The sequence below is a fragment of the Pagrus pagrus genome (genome assembly GCF_965226575.1).
Source record: "Pagrus pagrus genome assembly, chromosome: 16".
Classification (NCBI taxonomy): Eukaryota; Metazoa; Chordata; class Actinopteri; order Spariformes; family Sparidae; genus Pagrus; species Pagrus pagrus.
In genome coordinates this window covers 2,114,727-2,138,068 of record NC_140200.1, presented here as the reverse complement: position 1 = coordinate 2,138,068, position 23,342 = coordinate 2,114,727, and the positions used below count along the sequence as shown (strand labels likewise).

At 44.3% G+C, this 23,342-nt stretch overlaps 1 protein-coding gene across 3 annotated transcripts; it reads left to right on the top strand.

Moving 5' to 3' along the window:
* The first annotated feature begins 2,036 nt into the window (after positions 1-2,036).
* Positions 2,037-19,989, top strand: cnstb (consortin, connexin sorting protein b). 3 transcript variants are annotated; one of them, XM_084377416.1, is made up of 11 exons: positions 2,037-2,293; positions 4,617-5,177; positions 6,973-7,082; positions 10,369-10,399; positions 11,721-11,807; positions 11,898-12,009; positions 12,802-12,823; positions 12,930-12,999; positions 13,541-13,818; positions 17,871-18,015; positions 18,323-19,989. In XM_084377416.1, exons 2-11 carry the CDS (start codon positions 5,096-5,098, stop codon positions 18,529-18,531), a joined length of 1,146 nt encoding a protein of 381 aa, XP_084233542.1. In that variant the 5' UTR covers positions 2,037-2,293; positions 4,617-5,095; the 3' UTR covers positions 18,532-19,989. The 3 variants fall into 3 exon arrangements, with proteins under 3 accessions (XP_084233542.1, XP_084233540.1, XP_084233541.1); XM_084377414.1 differs by having other exon boundaries at positions 12,927-12,999; XM_084377415.1 differs by having other exon boundaries at positions 4,566-5,177; positions 12,927-12,999.
* The last annotated feature ends 3,353 nt before the right edge of the window (positions 19,990-23,342 follow it).

Here is a 23,342-nt window from a genome sequence, read left to right as displayed (position 1 = left end):
GCAGAGTCGAGCCCTAAAGCAACCCAATTATAGAGTCAGTTGCAGGAAGGAAAGATAAACTGGCAACACACACATACACAGACACACACACACACACACACACACACACACACACACACACACACACACACACACACACACACATGTTTACCTTCTCTTTCTGCTCCACTTCCTCATTGTTCAGCCTCATTTTCAAGTTCCACAAACTTGAAGGCAGATGTGAAAACCACATCTTCCATTCATGAGGGAATGGAGATGAACACACACACACACACACACACACACACACACACACACACAGACACACACACACACACAAAACATCTATTTTGGGGATGAAGATGTGGGAATTAAATTTTATGCTCACATGAGGAAATTATTGTGCCTTTTTAAATTTTGTACATCAGGAGAGAAAGATATTGGAAAATAAGAGCCGTGTCGTTTATTTCTGCTTCTTGTCATTTAGCAGAGGTAAGTTTATGACAACCAGTTTTTATTTTGTGTGAAGGTGCCGACCTTCATCTCATTCATTACTTTAATATGAACAGATGTAGCAGGACTCAAAGGACTCAAACATTGTTTCGTTTTTAAAATCCTTGCGATTTAAAAAATGACAATAAATTCACCTTGTACCTTGTTGATTAGTTAAAAATGACGTATTATTTCTCATTCCAGTTTCTGTGTATCACAAATGTACATGTGATAAGATATGTGGTAATGTAATTGTTATGACATCTTCAGTTTATCCAGGTATCCAGTGTTTCGGATACATTTTCAACAAGTTATGATGTTTCTTTAGGCTTATTTCTGGTCCAAAGTTCTGGTCAACCTTTACAGCATTCTGACTGGGAACATCACAGACCGGCACGGTTGGTGCACGGCCCAGTACGGGAAGCCTCTACAGCGGGTGAGCACAAGCCCCCAGAACATCATCGGTGCCCATCTACTGAGCACCAGTCCATGCACACCTAAGTCGAGCTATGGTCACAGCTCGATTAGGCCATTTAACTGGACTACTGCCATTGTCCCAGTATACAAGCACCAGGGGAGAATCCATCTATTGACGGGATACAGAAGTACCCGCTGTAGTATCATCCTCCACACTCCACCAAGAGACTTTTGTGTCTTACACATCAAACCCCAGCTGTGGTGCTGTGCCGAGTGGAGAGTGCTGTCCATAACTTATCTTCAAATGCTCGGGATTATAATTAATCAGCTCAAGTTGAAGTTTACTGTTTCAGTGCTCTGATCACCCCGCCGATGTCCGACAAAAGATACAGAAGTATCCACTGCTGCGTCATCAGACTACAGCAGCTTTTTCCTCCACCATGAAAAGTTTATCTTTGTGACTACATCATTTATTCATTAGTTTGTAAAGGCCCAGTTTTTGTGTTTTTGTACAATACTACTGGACTTTTGTTTGACAGTCTCGTCTCATTAATCTTGATGTGATTTATAAACAGTTGCTGAATCAAATCAAGTGATTTTGTCTATTATTCAATCATCTGAATCTCACACTCTCCATCACGAGCAGTGGAGTGGAAATCTCTCCTCTAACATACAATCTCTGTCCCAGAGTGTTGCACTGACGCATAAATTGTATTTCCTCAACATAAAATGACCAGAGATGATGGATGCCAGGTGTAGTCGACCCTCTATCGTAGGGGAGAGCCGGGCTTCTTGTCACACTTTTTGCCTTCACTTGAATGTCTCGGTCTCAGTTCATCACAGTCGCTCAGTTTATATCAGATGAAATCATAAAAGCATGATGACAGAGGATGCAGAGGAGCATCCAGCTGAGATGAAGACAGACATGTCTCACATGGATCTGATCAATCTAATGCTTTTTTCCCTTTTATAACGCTTATGTAACACCAACAATAACAACGCAAAGACCATGTACATTTTCACTATTTCCCTTGTAATCCGGTGTACGGTTTATCAGCTTAACACCCCCATCATATGACCGCTTCATCTGCTGTTACATAACCTGCCGGTGCTCAGCCAAAGGAGCCAGTGTGGCACATCTGCCACGAGATGGCAGCCTCCGCCACACGCTTAAATAAATACATGAACGCTACATGGAGGGATAGATATATATTTTGCAATGAGGAGGAGGAGGAGGAGGAGGAGGAGGTGAAGCAGAAAAATCCCCGGATCGGACCGTAAACAAGAAGCATGAGAGAGTGTGAGGAGACGGACAGATGACACACTGAGCTTCATGTGTGTGCGCCTCGACGCGGAGGAGGACAAACACCATTACGCGTCGATGTCCAGACGACATCATCCAGCGGTGAGTGCGTCTCTCCATCCTCCGTCCTGTGTGTGTGTGTGTGTGTGCTCCGAGGGATGATGTGACATGTAACTCACATGCAGTGTGGCACAGAGGTCTGGATGTAACTCCGCACCACCACAGGGAACCAGAATAACCTTACAGCGGATTTAAGATGGATGTCGCAGGAGAGAAAACAGGTAGTGGATGTTATATCGGTGTCACAGGGAGGCTGCTGGAGGCTGGAGTCACTGTCTGTTGTCAGATCAGCGCATTTCCTCTGTCAGTGTGCATGCGGTGGTGTGTTGAACAAATAAGAGTCACTGAAAATAGTTAATTGTAATTAAAAAGGTCTCACAGTGCTTAAACGCGTCAGCAGCACGCGCCCCCGACGGTGATGCACATGTGCACTTTGCGTAACCTGGACACGTGCACACGTACGCACGCTCACCCACTTGTGTGACATGTTTCTTCTTCTTCTTCTTTTAAAGAGGTCACATTATGCTGATTCTCAGGTCCATACTTGTATCTGGGGGTTCTGGTAGAACAGGTTTACACACTTTAATTTTCAAAACTCACATTATTTTTCTCACCTGGTGCATGTTTGTCACCAGAACTCTCTCCCTGTCCTGTCACCATCCTCATGCCCTCTCTCTCGACTCTCAACACACCAGAGGGAACATGGAAGAGCCCCACTGCTCCTCCTGACCCCCGCTGTCCGATGTTTCGATGGGAAGAAGGTGCCTACCAGTTGAACTTCGGAGCAATCGAGGCCTTTCTCTGTAGAAAAATGACAGATGCAAGCCAATCAGAGGCAGAGTAGAGCAGGTCTTGCAAGAACAGCAGTGCCATGCTAGCTGTCTCCTCCTGTTTCTGCTGTCTCCTGGCTCAAACATGAGAATGGTTTCTACTCTAAGTCTCTGAAGTGTATTTTCCTAAAATGTCCAGCTAACCCTCGTCTTCTCCGCAAGTCTCTGCTGACTGCCTGTCATAAAGGAACGACTACCTGAAAGCATCATAAATCAAATCAACCTTAATCACAGCTCTGTTACATACACAGCAGTAATGTGTTGTACATGCAAAGCAGAGGAATGACTCTAAATGTTTATAAAGTACTGATTTAGAGAGTTTACATAGCATGCAGCAGTTCACAGGAGGAACCTCACGATGTGAAAACCAACCCAGAACTGTCACAACGTGTTTCAGTACAAACGTACACAGATCCTCACCCTCAGCCTCCGCTGCGTCATCCTTAATCTCATGCTACACATCCTGTGAGTCATCCCGCTCCCAGCGTTTGTGCTTAATGTCACATTCCATGTTGCCGAATTCGCAAACGTTCATGTGACTTCTAACATGCTGTGTGAACGCCGAGGATCACATGCCCGCTCGCTCAGGCTGAAATTGTAGGTTTCGTGAGGCGGAAATATATTTATCTACAGCATGTCAGCCGTTATCCGTCCTCTACCAACTGGGAGAGGAAGCCATGTTTTTTTTGTGTGGAGCTTGTGTATAAAAAAAAAAATGCACCACTACAACAAGACAGATGGAGGCAGGTGGACAGGGAATCTCTGAAGATATGATGCAAGGGAAACACAAAGATAAAAACACAAATAGCTTTGACAATACTGTGTTTGGTGTCTGTCCGTGGTAACTACACTGACAGGGCCGGTTAGAAAAGGTCATCCGTCCTGATCGTGCCGGCCTTTTGTCGTCAGCCACAGGTACACCTTTGTGAAGTTGTTGTGAAATGACCTTCAGCAAGAAACTCAATCCTTCCCCTGTTCGTCTGGATAAAAACATCAGCTAAAGGCCTGGAAATGGAGACGTTTACAACTCTGCTTCATGCAATACATAATATATGATGAGGTGTCTGAAGGGTTGAAAGTTTAGTTTAAAGCTGCTGAGATTTTGGGGGATATAAGTAGCAGGTTTGTACAACATGTAGAGAAGAGTGGCGCCTCACAGAGCTGCTAACACGGCCATGAACTGTTGGCTACACGGTGGCATCATTTCTTCTTTACAGGCTGTAGAAGAAAGTACAGTGTGCAGTCTGTCTGCACTGTAACATACACAATGATGCTCCTCCACAGACTACTATGATGTTATTTTCAGACTGGGGGTTGTTCAGAATGGAGCACTCTGCCATGCCTCAATGGGTAGTCATGGTTTACACACAAAGACGAGCCTTTCAGTCAGTGACATAACTGCCATTTACATCAGCAATGCTGCTTCTCTTCTCTTTGCATTCAAACTGGCTTCTTTCTCACTGTGTGTGTCGTCTCCTTCTCAGAACATGCTTCATGCATACAGCATTTTTAATACGTCCCTGTTTTTCTGACAGCTTCCCGGGGACGAGGAACAGCAGGCTGCACTGACGTCTTTATGCAGAGAGAGCACGATAAACCGCACAGAGGACGGCAGACGTCTGGCAGGAACTAAGAACATCCTCCTCCACAGCCGGGCCTCCACAGACTATGGTGGACATTTCAAATCTGCTTTTTTTCTTGACCACCCAGGAGAGGCCATGGCGGATTAAATCACATGCTCCGTCAAGAGTGATCACAAACCAAACCTGCAGAGACCTCCAGCGCTCGGGACGCCCTTGAATCCTTTCTGGGAGCTCAGACCAACACAAACTTTTCCCAACCAATTTTCCTTATCTCAGTCGAAGGAAGCGCTCTGATAAGACACAGAAACGATTCATGTTTTCCCAGTGAGGGCCTGAAAAAGAAGAGATCCAGCGTGGCCCATTGGAGGGTCTCAGAGAAACTTTTGGGCAGCGTCATCTTGGAGGAAAAGCTCGCTGCAGTGGCAGAGGTGATGGGTAACAAGAACGCCATCCCGCTGAAAGGTCCCGACAGCGAGACTACACATGAACAGGAAGGCATCGACAGTGTCACAGGTAAAATACTTTTATACACTTTATCTTCTAACATAACAATAAGCAGAGACACAGTGGGAATATAACACACATGATTCTGCCAATAATTGCTCTTTGAAGAACAACTCACAGCTTATCATCCATCTGTGGACCACAAACTGCCTGAGTAGGATGATATTAAGCTGTTAGGAAGCGGCGGCCAGCGCTCTTGGATGCATGCAAAGTACTATACATCTGGAGCTATGTTATGCAAGAGTTGCACCGGACAGCTACAGCTCATAGTGACTCACTTGTCTCAGTGTTGGCTGCAGGCGAGGGGCTGCAGGCTGTCACTGAAGGCAGCCGGCGGAGGTAGCAGCTTGTTCGTCAGTTAGCTTTAGCATCGACCAAGTGTTTGTGATTTGATTTAAAGCACTCTCGTGGTTTAGCTCCTCTGTGAGCCGGAGCCTCAGATCCTCAGCCTGTTGCTGGCTCAAGACTAAAGGTGGTCAGGCTTTTGCCGTCAGGACCCCTCAGCTCGGGAACTCCCTGCCAGAAGATCTGAACTAACACTGAAGCAATCTTCAATGATTTGCCAGGTGTTTCCGTCTCTGTCTGTCTGTCTGTAGACTTGTTAGCCATTAGCGTCACAGCTGTGGAAGACAGGGTCACAGAGACGTCGTGCAGTCGGGATCAAAACAAAGGAGTGTGACGGTGTGTGTCGCCCGAGCATCCGAGGTTGTTTACGCCCGTCTCACATTAGTTTTAGGTTGTAGATCACTGTGTCACACTTCCATTCATTCCCGTCCACTGTAGTGTAGCTGGTGATGTGGACAGTCTGTGTGTTCGTCTGTGGACAGATTTTTGTCAGTGTGATAGCGTCACAACGGTGCAACATGCAGTCAGGAGTCTGTACAGGCGTGTAGTTGAGATCAAAATGAAGGCCTAGTTTGAGCATTTGACATGTTGGGCAATAGGCTGAGAGTCAGGTAAGAAGATCCACACCACTGTGTCTGTAGGCTAAATATGAAGCTGGACAGATGCTATGCCTAGCCTGCCATAAGGACTGGTAACAGAGAAACAGCTGTCCTGGCTGAGCCTCACAGCAGCGCTAAAGCTCACTATTACTCATTATAAGTATAATACAAGTATAAAAATGAACCTGTCTGGTTTTAGTGGGGTTCATTCGTCACTGTATTTATGAGCCATTTCCACTTTCTGGAGTCTGGTTGTCATCGTGAGTTTGTTTGTTTCAGATCAAGAAACAGTCCTTGGATGTCTTTGGGAAGAGCCAGGCTAGCTCCTGTGTCCAGTCTCCATGCTAAGCTAAGCTAAACTATGCTAAGCTGTTGGCGGTGGCTTTAAAGATGTAACTGGCTTCAATAAAATGAAAACGTTAAACCATTATTTCCCTTCCTCTTATGTACAGTGGAGTACCGCAGGGTTCAGTGTCGCACTTCTTTTATCTGTGAAACACGGACCAAAGAAGAATGACTGAAACTGATGCAGTGAATAACGAGATACCAAAAAATGTGAGATTTCCCATAATTCAACCAGGTAAACAACCCTGGTAAACCTGTTAGTCTTTTAAACTCCACACCTCCGGTTTGCAACACAGACTTTCTTTCATAAATGTAATTATATAACGACAAAAATGATCAAGTTCCACCAGTTATCTCACCGATCGATCACATGAGCCTGAGCAGGAACGCAGCAGTAAAGAAACTGGGCTCAGTGTGTACAAACCGAGGCTGTCGTGTGAGTTGCTTTAATGTGAAACGTCTCAAACATTAGGTGTGTTTCATTCTAGCGTTTGTTTGTGTTGTATGTTTCCCAGGAAGTGTCTCTGGAGATGGACTGCCAGGCCCCAGCCCGGAGCTGCTGGCCTCCCTGCAGTCCCTCAGAGAAAACAGCGACTACACACTGCTGCCACACTCCCTGCACCAGGTGTGTGTGTGTGTGTGTGTGTGTGTGTGTGTGTGTGTGTGTGTGTGTGTGTGCGTGTGTTTTTCTTCTCCCAAATCCAGGAGGAATATGTGTCTTTATTTAGTCAGACAGAAAGGCTTTGTGTGTGGGTGTGTATGCATCTACATTTGTTTGTGAGTTTCTGTATGCTTACGTGTGTGTGTGTGTGTGTGTGTGTGTGTGTGTCAGTCCTCCTGTGTGACCTGATTCCTGAGTGTGTGTTTTCTCAGTGAGCTGAGACAAATATAACAAATCCCTGAGCTGGTGTTTCCCAATCGTGTCAAAATAGCTTGTTAGAGCATGAAAGCGCTCTGATGCAGCTCGGGTTATAATTTAAGGAGCTCAAATACATAAATACAATAATTAAAACACACTCAGGGAACTTTTAATAGGTTATGAAACTGACTCGATTTAACATTAATGCCTCTACCTGACCTACGTTAGCGGCCGTCAGCGAGAAGACTGGATGGTTCAGTATCGTTGTTATCGTTAATGTCTGCCGCAGGGTCAGAGCCCGACTCATCCGGGTCTGACGAGTCACAAGAAACATTTTTTATGTAGGAGTGCTGAGGATGAACTGAGGAAAGAAGCTGCTCTGTAGTCATATTACAGTTGAAACAGCTGTTTTTTAAAAAAGAAAATAATATTTAAAAATATGCTGCGTCTTTCTTTCACTCGCTCTCAAAATAAATTCACGAGCCAGATCGAGATGTTAAGACACACATTGTTGCCGCTTTAAGACCAAAATGAGCAGATTTGGATGATGTGGCGGTGCGGCCCGTCGGCAGGAGGAACAGAAAAAAACATGCAGGCGAAAAAGTTGAAACAGACTTTTGTGTACGCGCAACCCGACTTCACGTTCTGCTTGCTCAGCACGTTAGCTGGCCATCAGACCTGCAGCATGAATCGATCACTGTCGGCCCGGCAAACTAAACCTATTTTAGCGAAGACGTCACTCGCAGATCAGAGGCAGCACTTCGGTCTGAATGCAGCCTCAGGAGAGAGGACGTCAGCAGTGTTTACTGAAGGAGGAGCTGATCTACTCTGCAGTTGTGGGGATTTGAACCGACAACCCTCTGCTTCTTCTTTTGTCTCCTGCCTTACATTTACAGCATTCATTCAACACACTAATTAGAAGTGTGATGTAGCGTAGTTTGGTTGGATTGGTCCAGTCTCTGTGTTTTGATTGAAAAGGATGATTCATTCGTCTCCAGCACCGTGAGAAGTTTGTTGTTTGCTCTGATTTACTGCCAGCTGCAGTAATCATGCAACAACAGATGAAGCGACTTTTGCTTCAAATACCAAAAAAGGAAAGGAGAGTGCAAATATTCAAAAGCAGTTGTGTTACGGTACGAGTGATCAGAGCAATCACTGTTTAATAAATACAGTCCATTAACAAGGAATCTGGTGAGCGATGACCTTGTTCAGAACGTCGGCCCGCGCTGAGAAGAGACATGGTCAGTGTTTCAGTCTCTATTAGACATAAAGGTCCATATTTGGTCATATCTACCAGCATCGGCTATTCTGGTGAACTAGATACATTTCATAGCCTGGATTCATTTTTTAAATACCAAACATACCCAAAAGAAAAAGTGAAGAACGTGGAGACAAAGGCATGAAGCAAAGCAGCAGAAGAGCGTCTGTGTAGCTTTAAAAGATACTAAATGTGTGTAGGTTTGCATGTCTGCCCCAGAGGGAAAACATGATTTTGATTCATGTTTACAGCGTGAGCAGAATGAGGGGGCCCATTTCTATATCATCATATATCAGCCTACTTAGTAACACAGTCATCAGTTCAGTCCATAGATGTCAGTTCCTGCAGACATACAGCACGACAGCACACTGCTCACTATTAGGGGTGTAACGTTACATCGATCAGGATCTATATATTGATTCAGTGATCAACGATCCAATAGCATCGATGCAAAGTGAAAACATCGATTCAAATCGCCGCCATCGTTAAGATACGCCTTTATTTTGAAATCCCCACGGCACGTCTGTGTCACGTTTCCCTCCAGGCTCAGCTCCTTTCTAAACAGAGCTTTGTTTTTATTAAAGACAACAGATTGTTTCCATTTTAAATGTCATGAGCCATGGATGAAATAATATTTAAGCAATAAAACTGTCAAATCATAGTTTATTTGCTTAATGTGAGTTGATATAAATGTAACTGATTATGTTAAATGGACGATATCATCTCATATCGATCGCAGGCTCCTGTATCGAATCCAATCGACATCGTATCGCAGCAGACTTTGTGATATCAGCAAATATATATATCGTGATGAAACTTGAGATTTACTCCGATACTCATTACTAAGTATTACTCCGCCGTTTCCATGACACAACGCCTACTATCTTAAAATACATGTTACGTTTGCAGACGTAGCAGCTAAATCTGTCCATGGAACAATTATTTTTTACAGCTGGTATCTTAGGCCGACTCAGCGGGGACTAGAGATCATCTCCATCTTCTTGCTGGAGTCGCAGCCTAAACTAGGTTGACATGATTGATTGTTTCGCACCCCGTGTATTTCCAGGGAAACAGAGATAATAGTAGCCAATGTTTTTTATTTTGAAAGTGAACTACCTCACAACATGAATGCATTTTGATAATATGTTTTATCTTGTTGGTAACAGATGTATAATCACAATGTTACATATGAGGGTGAGCTTTTCCGTCATTAATGGCACCTCTTCAAGCGTAATATTGCCGAATTAATCATTCTACATGCACACGTGATAGTACACTTAATATGTTGGGCTTTGAGACTTATCACACAAGCAATCTGAACAAAGTCACGTCAGCTCTGAGAAGTCATAATGGGCATTTCTCTACGCTGTGTGACATATTGTAGCCCTCACTGTTTGGGCCAGACGATCTAGAAAACAGTCAGCAGATTAATCCATTAGTTGCAGATGTAAAATTAGCTGGTATCATATAATTACAGAAGAATGTCTGAGGAGGTGAAACTTTCCCGACTTAGAAAGAAGCTGAAAAGCCAGCAGAGACACGTTAATCCAGACCGTAAGTGGTTGCATGTGACTTCATGTCTGACAGGGGGCCTGCGCTGTCATGTGATCGTCGTCTTGACAAGGAATTTGTTGAATTTAACAAAAAAAACAAACATCTACGTTGTGACTGAAACACTGTCACATGACTCTTGAGTCACCGAGGTACATGTATTCTGTAGTATGTATGAGCTTTGTGTGTGCAAATCAGCGTACTGTGCCTCCTCCTGTTCATTCAACCATCTTTGTTTTTCAGATCGCAGAGGCCTACTCGCTCAAAGAAGACTGTATCCTTTCAAGTGCACAGTGACAGGATCCAGACTCACACATGTGATGATGAAAAAAAGACAAAAACAACTCATAGTGTGATATTCAGTGCTTCTGTCTCATGAGGTTGAAAAGGGGGCTCACGTTTGTGGAGGGCAGAGCAGATTCACGGCCTGGCACTGGAGGCCTGAGCTGGTCTGATGAAGGCCATGACACTGACCCTGTAAGACCAAAAGTAACACTAGTCAACTATATGAAAGAGACAATAAGTTACTTAATGGTTGTTTGGCAGTCTTTCCTTCTGTCTGCCGTTACTTCTAGTCGTGCATCAGTCTCTCGGTCACTGGGTGTTCCCCATACTTTGGCTGAAAGCCACAAAGGCTCTGTTTCTGCTGTTTGCCTGGTAACAGCTGTCTTCCTGTGTTGCTGCATGGAGGACTGTGTGTGATAATGTGTTTTTGTCCAAGGGAAGAGAGAAAGTGAGAAGGCTTCATGCATAGGGAAGGAGGATTTGTGAAGTAGAGCAATAAAAAAAAGATGTACAGATGCCAAATCACCGCAGACCAAGTGTTACAGTTTGTAGGTGGTTTGTAAGTTGGACACAAAAGCGGACACCAAGACAGGGAAAAGGTCGAGGGGTCGAGGGCTCACGATGGTGCAGGCTGAGGCTTAGGTGGAGGCACAGGTGAGTGAGACTCGGAGAACCAATAGGATTAAGGCGGAGGTGCAGGAGGCTGGGCGGCAGGGTGGAAGACCAGTGTATTTGAGCTGGTGCCACGCCCTGCCTCTGCAGAGCACCTCTGAGAACTCAAAAGACACAAAACAGGGCTGACAGACACTCAACCATGTTATAATAAGAAGAAAAGATAAAACCAACACTGGTACGAAGAAATCTAAACTTAACTGTACATGCACGACTTTGTCCACAGGATCATTTGTGTTTTTTCGCCCCAAACAGCCAAGTAACTACATACATTAGCCTTAAGCTAGCCAGCAACAGCACACACTTGAGGGTGTGTGTGTGTTTGAACCTCTCACTAAACTCAGCACTCACCAGAGACTCCAGTTCTCCGTCTTCTTCTCCCTACTTCTCTCTGTCACCGTAAATCACTGCTGCGGTCAGGTTGATAAACGGGAGTGAAGATAAATCCACTTTCTAAAGTTAAGCAGAAACCTCTGAGCTCTCGTCCCATCGGTAAATTATCAGCTACAGAATGACACCCATTGGTTTTCTTTTCAAACGACGCACCAGACTCGGGATCATCATAAAACTGACCTGATTTATGTTAAGATTCTAAAAGCAACGTCTTGGTTGGTGTCTTTAACTCCTGATGCTATCAGACCAGTGGGCCATCCAGTTCCTACAGCTGGAGAAGCTCTACCACGAACGTCTGCTGTCCAACCTCGCCGCTCTACAGGACAACTGGGGTACTGCATGCCTCTGTTTCTTCCCTCACTACGGTTTTATCAGCGATCAAACTCTAAATGTAATTGTGTGAAATGTGCTGGTGTTCCCAGAGAGCCAGTGGAGGGAGAGGAAGGACGCTGGGAGCAGTTTGCCTGCTGAGACGGACGGCATCAGTCAGAAACACATTGAGATCCTGAGCCAGATCTGCAGCACACACCTCAGGTACATCACGACACATCAACACAGGATTTATCGGATGACATCGAAGCACTGCTGAAGCAGAGAGATACGCAGGAGAGAGCCTGAATTCATACACAGCCTTCTTTCTCTCCCTTCCTTTATGAAAGGTTGACCCACAGGCAGACTTTCCACATTTTGCCATCAAACATTCAGTTAGAAATGTTTCCCACAGTTCATCCGCTATAAAACGGCTCAGCTTCCCATCTGGATTCCTCTCGTGCCATCTCCTCCCATCGTCTTCATCACTGTCAGACAGAAACCTTTTAGCGCCCATTTTGCTTAACTGTAATCGACCTCCATCTTTGTCTCCCATGTGGACACACAGACAGGCACGGGACTCACTGGGGGAAAAAAATAAATCTATATTTCTGACAGGGCATTTCCGCACGAGAGCGATTTCCTCGCAGACACAGACAAATACCGCATGTCTGCACGGCAGACGCTGTTGTGTCCCACCTTTCCTGTGACTCTCCTGGTATGTTATTGCAGCCCGCGGACATTTGGCGCAGGTGGATTTGATTTTTGAGAGCAGATGTCTGCAGAGTTAATTTACAAGAAGGGACAAAAGCCATTCTTAAAATGTAAAAAACCAACGCCAATAGAAAAGGACATGATTTAGGAAAATAAGTCACAACAGAGAGATCTGTTGCAAATGACCCAAACAGATATTAACCTCGTCTGACCTTTCTCCACCTCCCTCTTTCCTCGCTCTCCTGCTGTCTGTCTTGACTTTCCTTCGTCTCGATCTGCCTTCCACTTTTTGGCATCTCTCAGACCGACCGTCGGCGTCGAACAGGTCAGACATGAAACCCTCCTCTCTCCATTTTGACCTTTGCTCAATTTCCTATCATAATAATTAATCCTGCGTGATGAATGATTATCAGCTGTGCTTGATTCAGCAGAGCACGCCGAATGCAACGCTGACAGACACCCGGAGCAGGAACGAGACACTGCAGTCCTGTCATGATGAAGGTAAATGACTGCTTTCCACTAAATGCTGACTGAATTGATTATTGCCACACAGCTCGTACAACACGTTCATATATTACACAGCACTTAATGTTGAAATGTGGTGGATGGTCAAGTTTTTTTTCCTGTTCCTCCATCATCTATTCTGCCTATTAATCAGTAACTGAAGGCCGCCGTCTGATGTCATCAGTTCAACCATCCATGCTGCTGTCACTGTCAGCAGGCAGCTGTGGACTCTGACTCATTACAGCTTGCCGCCGCTCTGATGGCGGTGCTGCTACACACACACACACACACACACACACACACATCTCGTACCAGATTCGTCTCTAGCCTGGGCAACACAAGCATTTCTCAACTTGTCGTCACTTATAAACTAATTCAACTTGTGCTTCCACATTACCTTCTTTAACCTTGGTAACATTAGTGCCGTGGCCCTCTAATCCCCAGATACATGAAGCTGCACAGGGCCTCAGTCAATACACAGCCAGTTCACATACACTAAGTAATAATCCATAATCAATATCCAATGTCCTGTTTCCAGTTCACAAGCCTGAAGCAACACATCAGGGCGACGAACAAGAGCAAAGCATGAAGAGCTCCGGATCAGAGCCTCCCTTACTACAGACAGGACATCAGGAGGGGGGTGAGGAGGACGAGGAGGGAGGTGAAGAAGAGACGTATGAGGAAGGACAGGAGGTAGAAGAGGAGGAGGAGCCGTGTGAGGAGACGCCCGAGGAGGAGGAGGTGAAGGTGGAGTGGCCTACAGGAGTCCCCCAGGCTTCAGACAAGGACCTGGCCAAGCTGTCCAACACAGAGGGGGTAGGAACACACTTTGTCTGTGGGTCAATACAAATACAATAATAAACATTTTGGTACATTGGATCAGAGATGAATGCGTAGAAAGAGCGGTGTGTGATGTAAATGTATTAATATCTTGTCCATCCTCTCCCTGATCTGCTCTGTCTTTACCGTCTGTTGCACTTTCCGCCTGCAGAAAGAAAGCCTGTGTTTGTTGAGGTTGTTCTCTTCGTCTGTGCTGGGACACTCCCATGAATGATCTCTGTGGTCCCCTTGGTGAGATCATCGCCCGCTTCTCTATTTTCCAAAACCTCTCCACCCATGTCCACCGGTGTGGCCTGACACTTGGGATGTCTATCCTGCCAAATGGGCCAGATTACTGAGCCCGTGCCAAAGGCCTCATGTCCTGAGCCGAGGGGGCCGGGTTCCTCCTGGAGGTGGAGATGAAATCAGAGTTATACCAAAACAAGCAGTACAGGCTGAAGGCTTCACAGTGATGGGTTCAAGATCATGGCTGTTATGTAATCCAGTGGAGGTTTATATGGGCGGGACCTCTTTAACATGCAATGAAAACACTGAGTCACATTTCATGAGGGGTTTTTTTTTTTACCAAAGCAAGATTACATTTCCTACTTCTCTTTTTCAGTCACTGTAGAAGAAACACAATCTGTGTGGCTCGATACTTAATTCAAAACGTATGTAACAGTGACGCCCAGTTATGGAATAACTTTAGGGTTTGATATACGTCAAAATGTAAAAATTCAGTCATCTACTCAGCCCCGTGCAGATGAACAGTTAGATGAAGTGTCGTAGTCCACAAAACATTTCTGGAGCTTCACAGTAAAACAGTGTTGCAGCATTCGAACAAACAGCTGAAGTAGACGGAGACTTGTCTTTAAAACTTAGACTACAAAACCTCACCCGGCTGAGGAGATAATGTCTGAATTTTCATTTTTGGGTGAGCTGGTTTTTTTTATCTTGCTTATCACACCCCTCTGATTTCATGGCTGTACACTCTTGTTTTGTTTTGACATGTTTCCTTCCATCCTACTTGAAAAAAACGACAAACTTCTCAATTTAAAAGGAATAATCTTTGTGTTTTTGTTGTATTTTACTGTACTGCCGTCTTGGCTCTACTCGGTTTGACTCGGTGTGGCCGGGGTTTTGCTTTTCCACCACAGCTGGTCCTCCTGCTTGAAGGTGCGTCTTAAACCAGTGACGCTCTTGTCCCGATCCCTGAAGAATCACCGCTAACAAAGTGGCTCCGCTAATTCAGTTACAAACACATTTACTATAACTTCTTCACAATAAAAGCCTGCATAATTTAGTCATTTAAAAGCTTTTATTATGAAGCAGCATTACAGGAAACGAGACAGGAGCTTGTCACGGGTTGCCTGCAGGAGTGAGACGTCAGGCATATGTAGACATCAACTGAGACGACTAATGTAGCCTGACCAATTCATTGGCTGGGCTGATACATACGTTTACAGCAATTTTGAAACAATGATGACATTCAAAAGTTTGTCCTCCGTTCGCAGACACAGTGTGATGTCACAAAGTCGTGAAATTAAAGGCGGGACTATTGACGAGGTGTTTCAGGAGCAGTGTTTTCTGTGGGAGAGAGGAGCTTCTGTTAGTGCGGACTCTGACCTTTTGCATGCACAAGAAACTGTAAAACACTGAAGGAAAGGGAAAAACAAAAGCATGACAGGTCTTTATTTCTAACTCCACAACTGCTTAAACTGTAAACTTGATATCAAACATTTTAACATCATACTCAAGAATTGCATTCAGGTCTGAAACTGTTACAAATGTTATTGATCGAATATAATTTGTAACAAATACAGATGATCTAATCGCAGGTCTATAAGCGCCAATAACAAATCAGAACCGAGCATTAAAACACTGTTAAAAGTAGCTTCATCGTTCCTTCTGCGTGTGGATGATTTACCTGAAATTTAAAATATAACCTGAAGCAAAAAGATGATTTCCTGCACTGTCGACTGAATTAACTGTGGCAAAAACACACAAAGTAACAAAACTTCGTTTGATGACATTATTTAAGTAAGACTCAGCGTATATGAAGTACTCCATCAGCTGAGAATCTGTATCGCTCACAGAGGATATTGTCCGATCGTCACTAAAAATCTGAATTAAATGCTCTCACTGTCATGTTACAGTCCTCTTCAGTTTTCTCAGACTGTCACACGGGCAAAAACAGGAGCCGGCAGATTCAACACAACAGAGCGAGCTTTAATGAAAGCTGATCATTAGTCCAAAGAATCCAAAAGAAGATAAGCAAACAGTCGGTAACAAAAAGCTGGCAAATGAAAGGAATCCAGACAACATGAGGACCGAGGGGAAAGGACACAGGAACGCAGGACAACAGGAGTTACGTGAGGATGAGAGCTGAACCAACAAAGAGTGAGGGAACAACACAGGCTTCAATACAAACAGACCTAGTGAGGGAGATGAGGTGCAGGTGGAGCGAGGCCGAGAAACACAGGTGAGAAAAACACCAGAAACAGGGACGGGGCTGGAAAAGCTGGAGGGAAAGGCTAATGAGGGAGATGTAGCGCAGGTGTGCAGGGTCAGGTAACAGGGCGCGGCTAATTAATCAGATTGAACACAGGTGTGGAGGGAAACTCAGGCTGCTGAGGAGCACGAGAAGACAAAACCAGAAAACACTTATAAAACACACATACAGTGAAGTTCTGACGATGCCTCTGTGCAGGTTTGACTGAACGTGACGAGCGTTACTCGTCGTGCTGTTGACCCACTGACCTCGATGAGTAATTGACCTATAAATTACAGCAGCAGATGCGGCCGGCAGCTCGACATATGACCGAGCTGTGTGTTACTGTTTCTGCCCTGTGGTTTGTGTAAAGATTATGATCAGGTCAAAAGGTTTTCATTAGGGTGGGTGTTGTTTCAGGGTCTGCTGGGAGTATCGCTTACTGCTGACCTCTGCTGCCCGTAGAGTGTAACTGCAGTAATACAGTGCACACAGTGTTTGACATATATCCCTTTAACTTTGGTCTGTCTGTAGACTGAACTTGGCCCATCTAAAAAATCTAAAACATGCTGCTGGTCATCTGTCGTCTGATACCAAACACACAGTCGGTCAGTCTGCAGCCTGGTCACTCCTCACCACCGGTTATATTACAGGATGTATTTCATTTTATTCTGTGGTTTTATTGTCCTAATTTAAAACGAGGTGTTCAACTGTCATGTGACGAAGGCTTTTGGTAACACATGCATTAGCTCGTGCACATTAAAATGGCAATCTTGAAGATTTCCTGATTGCAGGTGTTTTTTTGGACCTCACTGCTTCCCAGAGGTCCAGTGTCGCCTGGGTGACGTCATCATCTTTGTCTCCGTAACATTTCATCCCTCCATTTCATCGTCAGCTGTGATCCGTCTTGTCTTTGTTTGTTGGGCCGTGACTGTTAACAGTGACGTTAACCGTCGACTCCCAACACTAGCAGAGACCAGGACAAACACAGCTGTTATGTCGCCTGTGGACCACCGACTCTCTCCGGCCCTTGCCTAACTCTAATCACACAAAACACCAATTCCTACATCGTTTTGCTCTAAAGCTACATAGCCTAATCAATCGTGCATATTAGCAGCATATCGGCTCCTTATTAGTCATTATAAAACACGCATCATCTTCTTTTTTATCGACTGATTTCGATTGCTTGGTGTCTTTAGGTTTCTCTTTAACGTCTACACTTGACTTTTGTTGAGAGTTTCGTCCATCGGTCACCCAGCGAGACCGTTTTGTGGCACTTCTGTCACCGTTATGGCAGCTTTTTTTTTAACATAAAGCTTCTCTGATGTGAATTTTAAGATGCTGCAGACAGAGATTGAGGATGATGATAATGGGGGAGTGTAAAGCTTGCAGTTTGATTTCCTACAGTAAAACTATGGTTTGTTACAACCTTTGGCATCACCACAATGACCACAACAGCCAGGTGTAAACATTTATCACGTTACAGATCCAACGTCCTGGTTGAACAGAAAGAAGAGGAAACATTCGTGGTCATTCCTCGTGTTTCTGTCTCCTTCAGAGTTTCTCTCCGGACGGTCTGGTCTCCATTCTGAAGAGGAGGAGAGCCTCGCTGGATGGTTTGCCTCCTCCGAGCAACGACGTAACCAAGCAGAGCTCCAAACGCAAAGTTCGCTTCAGCGAGCCGGAGGACGGCATCGAGCAAGGTGCACTTCAACTCATCCAAAACCTGCAACGTGCATGTTTGACACCATAAGACAAAAAGAAAAAGGTTCTTCTGTCGTACCGCTTCTTATCATTTTCATGGACCCAGTCTGTTCACGCGCTCTGTGATTATGTTCGTTGTTTCAGTTTGTTATCACATTTTTGCACCTTCGCTGTTTTTTATTTGTGTTCTCGACATGATTGAAAATGAAGGCTTGCTCTCAATGATGAAAAGAGGTTGAATGAATGAATGAATGAATGAATGAATGAATAAAGTAAGAGTATCACATGTCCTCTTCTCACTTGTAGATGAGGTGGGTGGAGATTCCTGCCTGATCCTGCTCCTGCTGTGTGTGGTTACCGTGGTGATTAGCGTTGGTGGGACCGCCTTATACTGCACCCTGGTGGACACTTACTCCAACATTTGCACCGACTTCACTCACAACGTCGACTTCTACGTCACAAACGTACGGAGGTTCTTCGAAGGGCTCGGACACTGGCTGCCCCTCCGGACTTAGACTCTGTCGTCTGACGCTCCGGACGTCGGCACTGTAACGGACTGTGTGCTGTAAAACAGCGAGTAGTTCCTGAGCGCGATCCGAATCTGCAGTCTGGAGTCAACACGACTGGCGCCTGAGTCACTTGGATCACTGTCAGTCCAAGATTTATGTAAAACTAAAGGGTGCTCAGCGTGCATGTTGTGGGATCAGACTCTTGTTTTCCTCTTTGTGTGGATATTTCATCTCAAGTTGAACCTTACAGACACCAGACCAGAGGGCTCACAGCTCTCAGCAATATTAATAATTTAACAGAAGACGTATTTTGTGTTTTTCTCATATTTGTAGCAGTAGTAGCTGCCCATACATTCGTCTTTTGTGACCTTTTTTTAGAGAGAAGCTGTCAGTAGTCATTAAGATTGTACGTATGTGTGTGTTTGATCATCAGTGGGCCAAATGATTTATTTTTTCCCCTTTAAATTTCATCTTCTTTTTCTGTTCACCTACTGTATATAAGAGAAGACACAACAAAGATTTATATTATTTTGAAGAACCCTGATCCATATACATGAGCCTGATGCTTACCTCAGTTCAAGTGGTTACTTTTAACATTCCTCTTATTATCTTAATACGACCGGCTCAAAGAGAAGCATTGTACTGTATGTGATGTATAAAGTGCCCCATTAAAACAAAGCACAACATCATGAAGCAGTCTGCACGAATGATGCTGTACGTGCAGAATCAGGAAGAGCCGACCACCTTATAACACAATACATGTCAGTGTGGCCATCACGGTCATCATACAGCACTTTAACAGCAGCTCCACAGACTCAGGCACTTCCCCTGTATTTATACTGCCGGTGCTCAATGTTTTCATGTTCACCCTGAAGTGTGTGACCCTAAAAGTCCTGTTCTACATCTGGATTAACGGTCGTGTCCGGTCTCCTCCTGCAGTGGGCAAACGGCTACATCGTGACAGTATAAACCTGATACAGAGAGACGACACGTCTGGATTGTGTGTGACACCAGATCACATTAAAAAAACATTACAAATTCAGATGGTTAAGAAATAATAAATGAAGTAGTGATTCACACCAGCTCTCAATGTCCCATTGGGTTATATGCACAATCCGGACATTTCTTTTATAAGCATTAGGAGTTTAATATCCAGCGTACATGGGTTATGCTGTCTTTGTATCGTTTTGTCCAAAAGCAAAGAGCTTTCTGGTCTTAACAGTTGTGTTTCCTGTCTGGAACAAGTAACACTACAAAAAATATATTAACAATCTGTTTTATTGAAACAGAGAAAACCAAATGTGATCAGCATGTTCCTTTTCATTACCACTGCCTTGTACTGATGTTTCACAGATTTTATTTTATCTCTCCTCGTTTGCAAAGTGATGAATGTTTTCTCCATGTCGTCACAATCCACCTTTAAATGTTTTTAATATTTATGTTCATTTGTGTCCACAAGGGAATATAAAAACGTTAATAACAAACATTTGTCATCGTGTTGTCTTTTTTCAAGGCTCCTGATCTGAACTGTTCCTTGGTGGGTGAAAAGAGTTTCTCACCTCTAAATGAAAGATGTGATTGTGACACCCTGGCCACCATTTCCCCAAGTGTAATATCTAAAGCTCGCCACCAGGTGTCACTGTCCACCACAGAATCACCCACCATGTTATCCACAAAGTAAATCCTGCAGTCATGATAGTGTGGGCTGCAGAGCGACTTCCTTCTAGCTGCATGTTAGGAAACTCTGACTGTTATTATTGTTTACATTCCTCCAGAAGCAAACTGACTAAATGATACAAAAAAATCAATTACAAACTGACAGTTTCGTACCTTTTTATTAGACTGATTTGGTGAATTGTCTCTATTCCCTTCTTCAAGGGCGGTGCCCTGAGGTGATCTAATGTCAAATGGATCTTATTATTTATCATAATTAATAATTATCCCTGATAATCATTAATTATTATTGGTAGCCAAATTTAACCCAAAACTCACTATTAATGTTGCATGAAGCACTACAGGCACACAGAACTAGATTTCTCTATTAATCGATAAGTTAAAATGGCCCTCAGAAAGTATTTTGAAGAAGGTGTGTGCTCACCTGTGTTACTGTGCCGCAGTCATCGAGGATCTACTTTAACCATCTTGAGACCTTCTCCTGAGCTCTTTTTACATAGTTAAGTTAATCTGAAATTGCAAGTAATGAGGGATTTTGACTTAAATTTATTCCATAAATTCAAAATGTCACTCTTGAAAACATGAAAATCCTCAAAGTGAAGTTTCTACCATGCAGTCTGAAGCAAACACACTTCTCATGCAAACATGTTTTTATTGTAGAACAGAAGAACATATTGCATTGGTACTTTCTGATATCAGCAGGAGCATCACTGTCACAACGAATCACACTGTTTTATATACTGAAGAAAAGAAGAAAGAAAGCGAGAGGCCATCACCAAAATGATTTAACCAACTGTTGGACTGTGATTTACACTTCAGTGAGTGTTGAGTATTCTCAGCTCTGCTGCTATTAAGAAGCTTTCTCAGGCTTTCACTGATAATAACACAGGTATTCACGGAGGCCATCGTTGCCTGTGTTGAGATCTTTTTCAATAACAGTGACACCCTTCCTCTCAAACACCCCAGCTTTGTCACATTGCAGAAGCAGGATGATGGCCTTAACAGGGTTGTTGCATTCTACTTTCTTATGCCACAGGTACACCTGGTTACCTCTAGTCCCGTGATTGAGGTCAACACACACTGAGTGGTAGTTGTGGTGCTGAAGGTACTGATACTGATCACCATCAGTGGAGACTGCCAGATCAGTGAGTGCACGCTGGGGGTCGGTGGTCTGACGGTACCAGATGAAGACATAGGCTCCTCCTGCACCCCTGTTGGTATCTTCATCCATTCGGATGTAGCCATCCTTCCAGTAGTCGGCGTCCGATGCGAAGGAATCAGTGGCAGTAACATCACAGATGTATGTTTGATGTTCTCTCTTCACCCAGGCATGGATCCAGTCCCCTCCAGCCTTGCGGTTCAGATCACAGGTCAGTCTCTCCCAACCCTGGGAAACCTTGTCGGCCTCACTTTCTGCACTTGTAGTGACATCAAGGTCCACTATAGGAGTGTCGAACTCTCCGCACCCTCTGTTGTACCAAAAGTAGATGTAATCACCTTCAGCTCCAGCATTGAGGTCTTTATCGATCTTTGTGTACCCTGCACTGGTCAATCCATGAGCCATATCATCCATGAATGTCACCTGAACCCTGGTGATTGGGTTTTGGCCGCCACGTTTGTACCAAAGATAGATGTATTTTCCTCCTGCCCCTTTGTTCAGATCAACATCGATTTTCATGTAACCTTCACACTGGAGATGTTTCTCGTCACATTCATCGATGGACACAGCAAGGTCTGTGATGTATTTGGCCATTGTTGGTAACTGCATTAAAGTAAACAGAATAAGACATGAAGTTAACAGCGGTATCCGCGGGTCATTCCGACATACCGCCACTCCGACGTTGACGTCTAGTTGTCGTAATGGCGGCACTTCCATTGATTGAAAACGTCCCACCACTCCGACAATTTCTGTTTCCATTGTCGGAATGGCGGTATTTTTTTCGTTTTTTTAAACGTGTTGCCATTCCAGCACATCTTTTAAAAAGGTTAAGGTTAGGGCTAGGGTTATGGGTTGGTTTAGTATTAGTGTTGTCGCAATGCCGGGACGAAACTTTGTCGGAATGGTGGAACGTTCGCATGTCGGAATAGCGGTATGTCGGAATTTTGGGATGTCGGAATTTTGGGATGTCGGAATGCCAGCATGTAACCGTTAACAGCATGACGGTGCCTTTTCAGCTGAGCTCCAATATAATTGCAATATCAGTTGTCAAACATGGATCACCATCAAAACATCGAAAATAAATGATATTGTAAATGTGCTCACAAACTGCAGCCATTTGCACAGTTTACACTGAAAATCATTCATTAAGATGTGAAATAGAAAAACAACACTCACGTTTCTGCTGACAGTGAATATCTGGCAGTAAGAAGTCAACTGATCTGCTGAAGTCTGCTGTACCAACCATCAGTCAGCTGTTTATATAGAGAGAGGAGGTGTGGCTCACTGTGCAAACTTGCACTAACTTCCTCATATGTTAGCTAATAGTATGTTGGTGTGTATGTGTGTGTATTATGTGTTTGTGTGTTTGGTGCTGGACGGGACAACTGCAGCTGCAGGAGGCAGCATCAGGGAGTCAATGTGCATGTCTTACTACCCCCTGCCCATGTTGAGGCATGTGTTGAAGTACCAGGGTCGAGGCCCTTCACCAAACCTCTGGAGTTCATTTACTCTTGAGCTGATTCTTGCAGGACACTGTTGAACAGGAGGAGAGCTGGCTTCCTAACTTGTGCGTCTGTATGAAAGTTTATTCCTGTGTTGCACTTATTTATCTTGCTAATTAGCTGCATTACCTCAGCTGTTTAGCCTCGCCAACACAACTGCTAGGTCCACATGTGTAGCGGACTAACAGCTTTCGTGTTTAGTGCCCAAGGTAGAATGAGTGTTTGAAAAGTGATACGATCGCTCATCTTAGAGAAAAGTGAACTGACTTGACAACAGATATTTGAACTGAACTCAACGAAACGATTCAGACCAGCAAGATGATTTGCAATATGTGAAACTCAAGAGTATGTCATGATTTTGGTTATTGGGTCGTTAGTTCGTATCCTCTTGTGTCGTGTTGTCACTTTCCACTTCCTGCACACCTGTGATCCCAGTGTGCTCTTCCCCAGTCTGCCTTCCTTTGCTTTAAAGGACTTTACTC

Coding starts and splice junctions, on each gene's coding strand:
- cnstb (XM_084377414.1), top strand. CDS start 5,096: ATGGGTAACAAGAACGCCATCCCGCTGAAAGGTCCCGACAGCGAGACT. Junction 12,824..12,926: donor CGACCGTCGGCGTCGAACAG/GTCAGACATGAA, acceptor TGCTTGATTCAG/CAGAGCACGCCGAATGCAAC. Junction 18,016..18,322: donor GGAGGACGGCATCGAGCAAG/GTGCACTTCAAC, acceptor TCTCACTTGTAG/ATGAGGTGGGTGGAGATTCC.